Source organism: Bombina bombina, chromosome 4, assembly GCF_027579735.1.
Source record: "Bombina bombina isolate aBomBom1 chromosome 4, aBomBom1.pri, whole genome shotgun sequence".
NCBI lineage: Eukaryota > Metazoa > Chordata > Amphibia > Anura > Bombinatoridae > Bombina > Bombina bombina.
Genome location: NC_069502.1, coordinates 685,752,267 through 685,766,553, shown reverse-complemented (window position 1 = coordinate 685,766,553; position 14,287 = coordinate 685,752,267). Strand labels below are relative to the sequence as shown.

At 42.8% G+C, this 14,287-nt stretch overlaps 1 protein-coding gene across 1 annotated transcript in view; it reads left to right on the top strand.

Annotated features, from left to right (window-relative positions):
- AK9 (adenylate kinase 9) overlaps positions 1 to 14,287 on the top strand; it is a 205,989-nt gene that overhangs the window by 123,595 nt on the left and 68,107 nt on the right. The window contains exons 26-27 of the mRNA XM_053712173.1: positions 1,303 to 1,371; positions 1,450 to 1,656. Of these exons, the coding sequence (XP_053568148.1) occupies positions 1,303 to 1,371; positions 1,450 to 1,656 (276 nt within the window). The remainder of the gene's footprint in view (positions 1 to 1,302; positions 1,372 to 1,449; positions 1,657 to 14,287) is intronic.

Here is a 14,287-nt window from a genome sequence, read left to right as displayed (position 1 = left end):
TTAAAGTGGCGGCGATGTCCGGTCGGCAGATTAGGGGTTAATAAGTGTAGGTAGGTGGCGGCGACGTTGGGGGCAGCAGATTAGGGGTTAATAAATATAATATAGGTGGCGGCGTTGTTAGGGTCAGCAGATTAGGGGTTCATAGGGATAATGTAGGTGGCGGCGGTGTCCGGAGCGGAAGATTGGGGGTTAATAGTATAATGCCGGTGGCGACGATGTTGGGAGCGGCAGATTAGAGGTTAATAAGTGTAAGGTTAGGGGTGTTTAGACTCGGGGTTCATGTTAGCGTGTTAGGTGTAGACTTAGAAAGTGTTTCTCCATAGGAAACAATGGGGCTGCGTTAAGAGCTGAACGCTGCTTTTTTGCAGGTGTTAGTTTTTTTTTGAGCCAGCTGAGCCCCATTGTATCCTATGGGGAAATCGTGCACGAGCACGTTTTTCCAGCTTACCGCTACCGTAAGCAACGCTGGTATTACAGGTAGAAGTGGAGCTAAATTTTGATCAACGCTCACTTTACTGAGGCTAACGCAGCCATTCAGAAAACTTGTAATACCAGCGTTGTTTAAAGTGTGCGCTGGATAAAAAGGAGCGTTGGCCCCGCAAGTTTTTACCGACAAAACTTGTAATCTAGCCGATAGTTTTTACATAACTGTATTATTACTCAAATTGCCTGTTAGAATTAACTAAGCTAGGCCATACGATTTCTCCATTTAATGAAATTAAAGGACCAATATAGTGTTAAAATTACATGCTCTAAATCGTCAGAGCATGTAATTTTAACTCTAGCGATGCTGTAATGCTAAATGTTAAACCTTCGCAATGGGGGCTTACGAGTGGAACGTCAACTGTGTCATAACCCCATTGCGAGGGTTAAACCCAAAACATTACAGCGTTGTTAAATTACATGCTCTAACACAGGGGTCTTCAACCTTGGGGCCCCTAGATGTTTTGGAACTATATTTCCCATAATGCTGAGACACTCTTTAGTCTGTCTAGGCATTGTGGGAAATGTAGTTCCAAAACCTCTTGGGGCCCTAGGTTGATGACCTCTGCTCTAACAGATTAGAGCTTATCATTTTAACACTATGTTCGTCCTTTAAAGTTAATTCACAATATCAGTGACGTGACTTACTCACTCTCACTAGGTTTATGCCCAGTATTTTCCTTGCTGGAAAAAAAAGTTTTGTTTTTTTAAAATGTTTTTAAAAATACAATTGGATTGCGTAGGTACTGTTTACATACATTGCTTTACAGAGTCAAGAAGTAGATGCATATACTGCTCCCCTTCTATTTTACTGTACAGGATGAAGAAATTGCAAAAAGGCGAGCTGAACTTGTAGCAGAACAAGAGAGAATGATTGCGGAAAAAGTGGTGAGCAAAGAGAATATTTGCTGCTCCTCCTGTAGTTAGTTACCTTTAAAATATTTTGACTCTTAATTTGTATTTCAGCAGAAAAAAGATGCAGATGCCAGTGACGAAGAAGAAGAGGAGGAAGAAGAAGTTGACAACATTGAGTTAATTCTTTCAGAAGAGTTCCCTGAGGATGATGAAGATGATGACGAAGACGAGGAACAAGAGGAAGATGCCATTGAGAGAATGAAAACTGAAATTGGTGAAAAGTATGAAGGAGAGGTTGAATCTCTGGAATCAGTGCAGGTATTTTATGTCAATGATTTAGGAGAGACTATAATGCCCATAAATATTAGATGCATTCATATAATTTACATTTTCATTGTGTGGTTAGAATCCCTGTTTAAATATGGGTGTCAAAAGCAATTGATTTTAATAGCCCATAAGTAAGGTTAAATAGACTGCTAGGTTTATTGTGTGCACAAAGGACCCCTTACAGGGATCCCAAACAAGGACATGAAAGGGATATAAAACTCAAAAATGTTTTCTTGTGATTTTGAGTATACCATTTTAAAAAAATGTACAATTTATTTCTATTATCAAATTTTCTTAGTTCCCATGATACTCTGGATAATGGATTCTGCAATGTTAAAACCTTGGTTTCCCTAGGTTCTGCTGAGGACAGTTAGGGACATATAAAATATGAAACATTGCAATATTCCACACAGACATTCTTTGAATTCTAATAATTGTCCTCAGCAGAAGAGATTAGATAATTATAACAGGTTCCAACATGGCAGTGCTCATTATTTTATACAAACTAAAGTAGTTTATAGAAACAAAAACATTACTTTTGTTTCTTCAATAGCTGAACAACTAGTATAAGATTAAACTACATATACATATTCTTAAGCTAAATTTTGCTTTGAATACATCGTTATATCTATAATTTATTTACTGTGTTTAAGAATTCTACTCAACATAACTAACATTCAACCTCAATAAGTTCCAAGATACCTGCAAACATAACTTAAACTAGTCAGGATATCTGTTCCCTAAAAAACAAGAATGATGTTTAGTAGTATTTGTACCACAAAATTTAGAATGAGACCTACTGATCATAAATTGTAAGTGAAAGTACAATTTATCTGCAATAGTGAACCAATCATAAACATGATACAGACATGCAATAAGCATTAAAGGGACACCGAAACCAATTTTTTCCCATGATTCAGATAGAGCATACTATTTTAAGCAACTTTCTAATTTACTCCTATTATCAATTTTTCTTCGTTCTCTTGCTATCCTTATTTGAAAAAGAAGGCATCTAAGCTTTTTTTCTATCTAAAGGGGAGGAGAGTCCACAACTTAATTCATTACTGTTGGGAATTAAGAACCTGGCCACCAGGAGGAGGCAAAGACACCCTGCCAAAGGCTTAAATACCTTCCCCACTTCCCTCATCCCCCAGTCATTCTTTGCCTTTCGTCACAGGAGGATGGCAGAGGAGTGCAGGAGTTTCAGAGTAATCTCTTATGGAGGGTAGCACTCTTCACAGTGGGACTGGAGTTTTAAGTAGTCCTGTCAGTCTCTCAGTGAGGGCCTGTGCGAAAGAGTCCGGAGATGCAGGAAGTTTCAGATTAACAGCTCCTCAAGCAATCAGCGTTGTCGAACTTCGCTTCGCTGCCTGCTTTCTTCTCTCAAGTCCATGGTGGAGGCGATGCTAATATTCGTCACACTTGAAAGGCCGTGTTCCTGTTCCACGGCGTAGATTCTGGTAAGATCGTTTCATTTTTTATTGATGATGATAACATAGAAGACAGGGTCACAGTGTGTCACCTTTTTATCTTTAAAGAATCAAGGGTTGACTTCCGGTGGGCGGCTCATCAAGATGGCAGCAGAGTACTGAAGCTCTGATACACTCTTAAGAAAAATCGCTCTGCAGCCTAATTTAAAGCCATCCACGCCTCTTTTGACATCTTTTTGTGTCCGAGAACTATTGTGGATAGAGAACCAAACACCTTCTCTTCCCCGGAAGGCATATTGAAAGCTAACCAAGGGACACAGTCACAGCGTCTCTGATCTTCCAAGATGGACTCTCTCATTGCTGATCTGAAAGCCACATTCTTACCGCATCGGGAGAATCTTATGAGATCCTGCCAGACACTTCATGAAAAGGTCCGTTCCCTTCAGGGAACACACTTACAGCTGACCTCTGACCCTGAATATGGCGATGTGGTCCCCCAACCCTTGAAACCAGCCGGGCACTATCCTTTTGTGGACACAGCATGGCCAAAAAGCAAAGAGCCTGAGCTAGGGGACGGTCCAGAGCAATTCTTAGCCCTCAATATACCCTCATTATCAGAAAACAGCTCTGGACGTAGACCGAGAATCATGCTGAGGGAGCACTTCAATGAAGCCCATGTAATGCACAGCGGGACAGCGCACATGTGGAGTGCAGGAGATTTGTACCCCGCTAGGCGCCACACGGACATTTGGACACCACAAGACCGTCACAGTTTAGTACTGACCCAGGGTTCCATGGCGCAGATTGCCGATGCTGGATGTCAGGAGAGAGGAGGCGGCCTCATACGGACTTTCGAGGCTCAGCTTCAGCGCGGACGAATGGGAGTGGGATGAGTCCTGACTACTGCGTTTCTGATCTGCAGCATGGCGCTAAGGAGACTGATCTCACAATCTGCAGCATGGTGTTAAGGAGACTGCTTTAACGTTCTGCAACATGGCGCTAAGAAAATAAGTCCTCACCCCTCCACTCTGCAGCAGTTAAATGTCTGGACTGTAGTTACCCATTTTATTTTATTTATTTTTTTCCTTTTGTTCATGACCACCTAGTCTAGTTTGCACTTAACTATATGACAACTGGCAATCTTGATTAACCGCATATGTTTGCTTAATTCTATTCAGTGTATAGCTTATATAGAGACTGTAACTCCCTCTGGAATACAGTGGAAACGCTTTGCAGTAAATGATCAGTGTCCAACCAGCATAACCACTGCTATGTATTGTCATTGTGTAGTATTGGTTCTTAATTTTGGCCCTGTTGGCCATTGGTTTTGTTTTGTTTATTATGTTGTAATATTCTTTGTAAAAAAAGAGAAAAACCTTGATTCACACTATAACCCCAAGAAACCCCTGCAAATAATATGAGTCTGTATGGTACAGCTAATTCTAGACATCCCCATGGCAGCTTCTGACTCTTATAGTATAAGCGCACATTATATCTACACTAACTTTCACTCTCTAGGTCTCATTAGGATGGTTGCCATGGGAGAAATATCACACATAACTTATGCTGCATGTCTGTCAAATTGGCACATATTTCTACACTACTAGTGTGTTACACCCTCTTTTGAATGGATGCTTTTTGATACAACCCAACCATATGGACCCTTCTAATATTTATTGTGATTCACACCATAACCCCAAGTTCCCCTACAAATAATATGAATCTGTATGGTACAGATAACTCTAGACATCCTCATAGCAGCTTCTGACTCATAGCATAAGCGTACATTAACTTTCATTCTCTAAGTGTTGCATGTCTGTCAAATTGGCACATATTTCTAAACTATTAGTGTATTACACCCTTTTTTGAATGGATGCTTTTTGATTTGGCTCAATCATATGGATCCTTCTAATATTTATTGTAATATATGTAATCTTGGAAGGTGCACTCTGTGTTTTTTATCTTGTATGTAATGAGTTTCCCTTGAATTTATTAACAGGTTGTTTTTGTTTATTTTTTTATGCTCCTTACCTATAAGCATTGGGACCACATTTATTTCTAACGCCCAGGCATACTTTGGTTCTGTCAGACATAGTCATTCCCTTTGGCCCACTTAAAGCTTTGTAGGAATTCCAAAATTCCTGAAATCGTGTCTCATTTTTATCAAAAGCTAATATTATCATCTCTTTAAGAGACATGGTTTGACTGCATCTCATCCCCGCTGCTGTCTACATGGATCTGAGGTTTGTTAATGTATTCTCATTAAGCCCTTACTAACTAAGGCTTTAACACACTTGTCTCATTACTTAACTCATTGAGCAAATCATACACTCTATAGGGTCCACTATATCTCCCTAACTTTTTATACATGCCTGGGCATATGTAAGCTCTGCAATCACCCTTCTGGTACTACGCACTTTTTCCCATTTAACTCCATATATGCCTAGCCCCAGAATCATTTCCATATAAAACTGGCTATCATATATCACTTTATTTTGCTATCTATCCTTCCTGTTGATCTGTGGCGCAGGAGACGTAGCGGTTTCTGTTGTCTGGGTCCTAGGAGGTGGTGAGTGCCCCGGCCATTGGTGGTATAAAGGTGCCTTTTTAATAACTAAAGTTAGTCTAGCCAAGCGCGCAAGCTGTGGAGGACTCTGACGCGTTGGAAGGCTCTCCTTCCTTAATAAAGTCTCATTCCTGTGTTTATTGTGAGGAGGCTCTGGTAGGTCAGCCTGCTCAACTATGTTCCACATGCCTTGATAAAGTTACAACATCTAAAGGTAAACGGATGTCTAGTACTACTGAGCCGTCCACCTCTGAGGGTTCTTCGTCCCGGGATGTGCGTTCCCTACATTCATCTCCGATTGCACATGCAGCGCCCTGTGGTCCAACCATTACTCCTTCGGGAGAAATTCTTTGGCCGTCAGACTTTGCGGACCAACTGGAATCGGCGGTTTCTAAAGTGATCCATGCCTTACCACGTTCTGCTAAGCGCAAGCGTAGGGTGTATCAGGGCGGCTCGACCCAGGGTTTGTCCTCGCCGATGGCAGATCCAGAGGCTGTATACGAGGTTGAGGCCCACACGACTCTTCGGAGGAGGCCCATTCTGGGTCGGAGTCCGTGTCATCTAAGCCTCCTGCTGCGGAGGAGCTTGTTAGGTTTAAGATGGAAAATTTGCGTTTTCTGTTGCGACAGGTAATTGCTACTCTGGAGGTTCCGGAACCTAAGATTCTAGAGGAACCTGCGATTCCTAAGCTTGGCAAGGTGTACGAGGACAGGGTGGTGCCCCAGACTTTCCCGGTCCCCGTTAAGATGGCAAATATTATTAAGAATGAATGGGAGCGATTAGGCTCACCCTTTTCCCCTTCTTCTTCTTTTAAAAAACTGTTTCCCGTTCCGAAACTCTCAGCTTGAGCTGTGGGGGACCATTCCCATGGTGGATGGTGCTATCTCTATGCTCGCGAAGCGGACGACTATTGCCCTAGAGGATAGCTCGTCTTTTAAGGAGCCCATGGATAAAAAGCTGGAAAACATGTTGAGAAGGATGTTTCAGCACACGGGTTTGTTTTTCAGCCTGCAGCGGCCGTGGTGGCGGTCGCCGGTGCTGCGACATATTGGTGCAAATCCTTGTGTGACATGGTCGAAGGGGAAACTTCTATCGACAAGATACAGGAGAAGATTAAGGCGCTTAAGGTCGCCAATTCTTTCATCTGTGATGCCAATATGCAAATTATTCAACTGAATGCTAAGGTATCAGGTTTTTCGGTTTTAGCGCACAGGGCTCTGTGGCTAAAATCGTGGTCTGCGGACATGACCTCCAAGTCAAAGCTGTTGTCCCTGCCTTTTCAAGGGAAGACCCTGTTCGGTCCAGGATTGGATTCGATCATATCCATGGTTACGGGAGGCAAGGAAGCTTTCCTTCCACAGGATAAGAAGGCTAAGCCTAAGGGATCTACTTTGCGTTCCTTTCGTGAGGACAAGGCCCAGCGCCAGCAACCCGCCGCGAAAGCGGACAAGTCCAAGGGATCTTGGAAGCCAGCTCAATCTTGGAACAAGTGTAAGCAAAGCAAGAAGCCCAGCTGAGACCAAATCGGCATGAAGGGGCAGCCCCCAACTGGTCTCAGGATCAAGTAGGGTGCAGATTATCTCAATTCTCAGATGATTGGTTGCAGGATGTTCAGGACGCTTGGGTTCTAGAAGTTATCTCCCAGGGTTACAGGATAGGGTTCAGATACCATCCACCCGAGGACAGATTCCTCCTGTCAAACCTGTCTTCAAGACCAGAGAAGAGAGAGGCCTTTCTAGAGTGTGTGAGAGATCTCGCCTCTCTCTGGGTTATCGTTCTAGTACCCCTAGCAGAAAGGGTTCTAGGGTACTATTCCAATCTTTTTGTGGTTCCAAAGAAGGAGGGCATGTTCCTGCCGATTCTGGACCTAAAGTGTTTGAACAAGTTTCTGAGTGTTCCATCATTCAAAATGGAAACGATCAGATCTATTCTGCCCTAGTTCAAGAGGGACAGTTTATGACAACTATAGATTTGAATGACGCTTACCTTCATGTGCCAATTCACAGGGACCACTTCAGGTTCCTAAGATTTGCATTTCTGGACCAACACTTCCAGTTTGTGGCCCTTCCTTTTGGTCTGGCGACAACCCCGAGACTCTTCACAAAGGTTATGGGGGTGCTGCTGGCAGTGGCCAGATCCAGGGGCATTGCGGTGGCGCCTTACCTGGACGACATCCTAGTTCAGGCGCCGTCATTCAGCCACGCAGAGGATCATTCGAGGGCTCTTCTTCTTCTGCTCCAATCTCACGTTTGGAAGATCAACTCAAGAAAAGAGTTCCCTGGTTCCCAGCAACAGGGTAGAGTTCCTGGGTATGATGATAGACTCTATGTCCATGAGGATATTTCTCACAGATCGGCGGCGCAGGAAGCTTGCGTCCATCTGTCTTGCCCTTCAGTCCTCCACAAGCCCGTCGGTGGCTCAATTTATGGAGGTGATAGGTCTTATGGTGTCGAACATAGATGTCATCCCATTCGCCAGGTTCCATCTCAGATCTCTTCAATTGTGCATGTTGAGACAGTGGAACTGCGATCATTCAGATCTATCACAGCTGATATCCATGGATGCTCGGACTCGGAACTCCCTCTCTTGGTGGACCCGTCCGGAGCAACTGTTCGTGGGGACATTCTTCTTGAGACCGTCCTGGGAGATTGTGACCACGGACGCCAGTCTGACAGGATGGGGAGCTGTTTGGGGTGCCAGAATGGCACAAGGAAAGTGGTCCAGGGAGGAGTCTCTCCTTCCGATCAACATCCTAGAACTGCAAGCAATTTACAATGCTCTGAAGGCATGGCCTTCTTTGGAGTCGGTCAGTTTCATCAGATTCCAGACCGACAACATTACCTCGGTGGCTTACATCAACCACCAGGGGGTACAAGGAGCTTCCTTACGATGATGGAGGTTTCTCGGATTCTGCAGTGGGCGGAGTCCCATGGCTGCTCGCTCTCAGTGATTCACATTCTCAGCAGACAATCCTTCCATCCGGGGGAATGGTCTCTTCACCCGAGGTGTTTGCAGAGATTTATCTCAGATGGGGAACGCCGGAGATAGATCTTATGGCATCCAGACTCAATTGCAAGCTGGCTCAATACGGGTCGAGGTCCAGGGATCCCCAGGCAGAGCTCACAGATGCCTTAGTGGTTCCTTGGGGTTTCAGCCTAGCTTACATTTTTCTACCACTTCTACCTCATGTAGTGGCACGCATCAAACAGGAGCGGGCCTCGGCCATTCTGATTGCTCCTTCGTGGCCGCGGAGGACATGGTTTTCGGATCTGGTGGGGATGTCATCCTCTCCGCCGTGGAGGTTACCCTGTCACAGGGATCTACTGTCACAGGGCCCCTTTCAACATCGAAATCTAGATTCTCTGAGGCTGACTGCGTGGAGATTGAACGCCTAGTCTTAGCCAAGAGAGGCTTTTCTGAAAGTGTGATTGATACTCTAATTCAGGCAAGGAAGCCAGTCACTCGTCGCATCTACCATAAGGTGTGTAAGAAGCTCGGATATGCTTGGCACAAGGTGAAGGTATCCAGGATTCTGGCCTTTCTCCAAGAGGGGTTGGAGAAAGGTCTTGCCGCTAGTTCCTTAAAGGGACATATTTCGGCATTATCAGTTTTGTTGCATAGGAGACTTGCTGAGCTCCCTGACATCCAATTTTTTGTCCAGGCTCTGTCTAGAATCAGACCTGTCTTTAGACAGTCGGCTCCACCTTGGAGCTTATTAGTCCTTAGGGTCATGCAGAGGGTTCCGTTTGAACTTATGCATTCCATTGACATTAAGATTTTGTCCTGGAAGGGTCTCTTCCTGTTGGCTATTGCATCGACGTGCAGAGTATCTGAGCTAGCTGCCTTGCAAAGTGACCCTCCTTATCTGGTGTTTCATGCGGATAAGTCTGTTCTTCACACTGGGTTGGGGTTTCTCCCCAAGGTGGTGTATAACCGTCACATCAATCAGGAAATAGTTGTTCCTTCCTTGTGTCCTAACCCTTCTTCTTCTAAGGAGAGGTTACTTCATAACTTGGATGTGGTTCGTGCTTTGAAGTTCTATCTTCAGGCTACAAAGGATTTCAGACAGTCTACTTCTCTCTTTGTGGTGTATTCTGGGAAGCGCAAGGGGAAAGGGCCTCTGCTACTGCTTTGTCCTTTTGGTTGAGGAGTTTGATTCGCTTGGCTTATGAGACAGCGGGACATAAGCCTCTTCAGAGGATCATGGCTCATTCAACTAGAGCTGTGGCTTCGTCTTGGGCCTTTAAGAATGAGGCCTCTATGGAGCAAATTTGTGAGGCGGCTACCTGGTCCTCATTACACAATTTCACAACGTTTTTCAAATTTGCTTATGCGGAAGCTGTTTTTGGGAGAAATGTTTTGCAGGCTGTGGTGCCCTCAGATTAGGGTCTGCCTTTTGCCCTCCCGGTTTCATTCAGTGTCCTCTAGAGCTTGGGTATATGTTCCCAACAGTAATGAATGAAGCCGTGGACTCTCCTCCCATTTAGATGGAAAACATAAATTATGCTTACCTGATAATTTCATTTCCATCGAGGGGAGGAGAGTCCACGGCTCCCGCCCGTATCTCTGTGGGGCGGACCTAAATTTAATAATATTCTGGCACCTTTTATACCCTGATATTTCTCCTACTGTTCCTGGTTCCCTCGGCAGAATGACTGGGGGATGAGGGAAGTGGGGGAGGTATTTAAGCCTTTGGCTGGGGTGTCTTTGCCTCCTCCTGGTGGCCAGGTTCTTAATTCCCAACAGTAATGAATGAAGCCGTGGACTCTCCTCCCCTCAATGGAAATGAAATTATCAGGTAAGCATAATTTATGTTTTTTGTTCAGAACTCTGGACAGCACTTTTTTATTGGTGGATGAATTTATCCACCAATCGGCAAGAACAACCCAGGTTGTTCACCAAAAATGGGCCGGAATCTAAACTTACATTTTTGCATTTCAAATAAAGATACCAAGAGAATGAAGAAAATTTGATAATAGGAGCAAATTAGAAAGTTGCTTAAAATTTCATGCTCTATCTGAATCATGAAATTAAAAATGTGGGTTTAGTGTCCCTTTAATTAAATAGTAATAAAAGCAAATGTTTGGATAGCAAACGTATACTATGTCAGAGCAATGCAACATGTGTGTATACAATTAGCAAACCTATTTTCTAACGCCTAGATTTAGAGTTTTGTCGGTAAGGACCCGTGTAGCTAACGCATGCTTTTTTCTGGCCGCACCTTTTATATACCGCTGGTTTTTGGAGTTAACAGAATGGCAGGGTTTTCAGTGCGTTAGGCTCCAAAAAGGGAGCGTAGAGCCTAATTTAACGCCACTGCAACTCTAGATACCAGCGGTGCTTACGGAAGCGGCCAGCCTCAAAAACGTGCTCGTGCACGATTCCCCCATAGGAAACAATGGGGCTGTTTGAGCTGAAAAAAAACCTAACACCTGCAAAAAAGCCGCGTTCAGCTCCTAACGCAGCCCCATTGTTTCCTATGGGGAAACATTTCCTACGTCTGCACCTAACACCCTAACATGTACCCCGAGTCTAAACACCCCTAACCTTACACTTATTAACCCCTATTCTGCCACCCCCACTATCGCTGACCCCTGCATATTTTTTTTAACCCCTAATCTGCCGCTCCGTAAACCGCCGCTACTTACATTATCCCTATGTACCCCTAATCTGCTGCCCCTAACACCGCCGACCCCTATATTATATTTATTAACCCCTAATCTGCCGCCCCCAATGTCGCCTCCACCTAACTACACTTATTAACCCCTAATCTGCCGACCGGACCTGAGCGCTACTATAATAAATGTATTAACCGCTAATCCGCCTCACTCCCGCCTCAATAACCCTATAAGAAATAGTATTAACCCCTAATCTGCCCTCCCTAACATTGCCGACACCTAACTTCAAGTATTAACCCCTAATCTGCCGATCGGAGCTCACCGCTACTCTAATAAATTTTTTAACCCCTAAAGCTAATTCTAACCCTAACACCCCCCTAAGTTAAATATAATTTTATTCTAACGAAATAAATTAACTCTTATTAAATAACATTCCTATTTAAAGCTAAATACTTACCTGTAAAATAAACCCTAATATAGCTACAATATAAATTATAATTACATTGTAGCTATTTTAGGATTAATATTTATTTTACAGGCAACTTTGTAATTATTTTAACCAGGTACAATAGCTATTAAATAGTTAATAACTATTTAATAGTTACCTAGTTAAAATAATTACAAAATTACCTGTAAAATAAATCCTAACCTAAGTTACAATTAAACCTAACACTACACTATCAATAAATTAATTAAATAAAATACCTACAATTATCTACAATTAAACCTAACACTACACTATCAATAAATAAATTAAATACAATTCCTACAGATAAATACAATTAAATAAACTAACTAAAGTACAAAAAATAAAAAAGAACTAAGTTACAAAAAATAAAAAAATATTTACAAACATTAGAAAAAATTACAACAATTTTAAACTAATTACACCTACTTTAAGCCCCCTAATAAAATAACAAAGCCCCCCAAAATAAAAAAATGCCCTACCCTATTCTAAATTACAAAAGTTCAAAGCTCTTTTACCTTACCAGCCCTTAAAAGGGCCCTTTGAGGGGCATGCCCCAAAAAATTCAGCTCTTTTGCCTGTAAAAAAAACATACAATACCCCCCCCCAACATTACAACCCACCACCCACATACCCCTAATCTAACCCAAACCCCCCTTAAATAAACCTAACACTAAGCCCCTGAAGATCTTCCTACCTTATCTTCACCACGCCGGGTTCACCGATCGATCCAGAAGAGCTCCTCCGATGTCTTGATCCAAGCCCAAGCGGGGGGCTGAAGATGTCCATGATCCGACTGAAGTCTTCATCCAAGCGGGAGCTGAAGAGGTCCATGATCCGGCTGAAGTCTTCTATCAAGCGGCATCTTCAATCTTCTTTCTTCCGGATCCATGTTCATCCCGCCAACGCGGAACATCCATCTTCACCGACGACTTCCCGATGAATGACGGTTCCTTTAAGGGACGTCATCCAAGATGGCGTCCCTCGAATTCCGATTGGCTGATAGGATTCTATCAGCCAATCGGAATTAAGGTAGGAAAATTCTGATTGGCTGATGGAATCAGCCAATCAGAATCAAGTTCAATCCGATTGGCTGATCCGATCAGCCAATCAGATTGAGCTCGCATTCTATTGGCTGTTCCGATCAGCCAATAGAATGCGAGCTTAATCTGATTGGCTGATCGGATCAGCCAATCGGATTGAACTTGATTCTGATTGGCTGATTCCATCAGCCAATCAGAGTTTTCCTACCTTAATTCCGATTGGCTGATAGAATCCTATCAGCCAATCGGAATTCGAGGGACGCCATCTTGGATGACGTCCCTTAAAGGAACCGTCATTCTTCAGTTGGACGTCGTCGGAAGAAGATTGATCCTCGCTGGAGGTCTTCACGATGGAGCCGTTCCTCATCGGATGAAGATAGAAGATGCCGCTTGGATCAAGATGGTTGCCGGTCTGGATCGCCTCTTCTTCCCGGATAGGATGAAGACTTTGGAGCCTCTTCTGGACCTCTTCAGCCGCAGGATTATGGATCGCCAGCCCCCGCTTGGGTTGGATGAAGATTTTGGAGCCAGGACCGATCGGTGATACCCGGTGAGGTGAAGATAAGGTAGGAAGATCTTCAGGGGCTTAGTGTTAGGTTTATTTAAGGGGGGTTTGGGTTAGATTAGGGGTATGTGGGTGGTGGGTTGTAATGTTGAGGGGGGGTATTGTATGTGTTTTTTTACAGGCAAAAGAGCTGAATTTCTTGGGGCATGCCCCGCAAAGGGCCCTGTTCAGGGCTGGTAAGGTATAAGAGCTTTGAACTTTTGTAATTTAGAATAGGGTAGGGCATTTTTTTATTTTGGGGGGCTTTGTAATTTCATTAGGGGGCTTAGAGTAGGTGTAATTAGTTTAAAATTGTTGTAATATTTTTCTAATGTTTGTAAATATTTTTTTATTTTTTGTAACTTTGTTCTTTTTTATTTTTTGTACTTTAGTTAGTTTATTTAATTGTAGTTATTTGTAGGTATTGTATTTAATTAATGTATTGATAGTGTAGTGTTAGGTTTAATTGTAGGTAATTGTAGATATTTTATTTAATTTATTTATTGATAGTGTAGTGTTAGGTTTAATTGTAACTTAGGTTAGGATTTATTTTACAGGTAATTTTGTAATTATTTTAACTAGGTAGCTATTAAATAGTTATTAACTATTTAATAGCTATTGTACCTGGTTAAAATAATTACAAAGTTGCCTGTAAAATAAATATTAATCCTAAAATAGCTACAATGTAATTATAATTTATATTGTAGCTATATTAGGGTTTATTTTACAGGTAAGTATTTAGCTTTAAATAGGAATAATTTATTTAATAAGAGTTAATTTATTTCGTTAGATTTAAATTATATTTAACTTAGGGGGGTGTTAGGGTTAGGGTTAGACTTAGCTTTAGGGGTTAATCCATTTATTACAGTAGCGGCGAGATTCGGTCGGCAGATTAGGGGTTAATAATTGAAGTTAGGTGTCGGCGATGTTAGGGAGGGCAGATTAGGGGTTAATA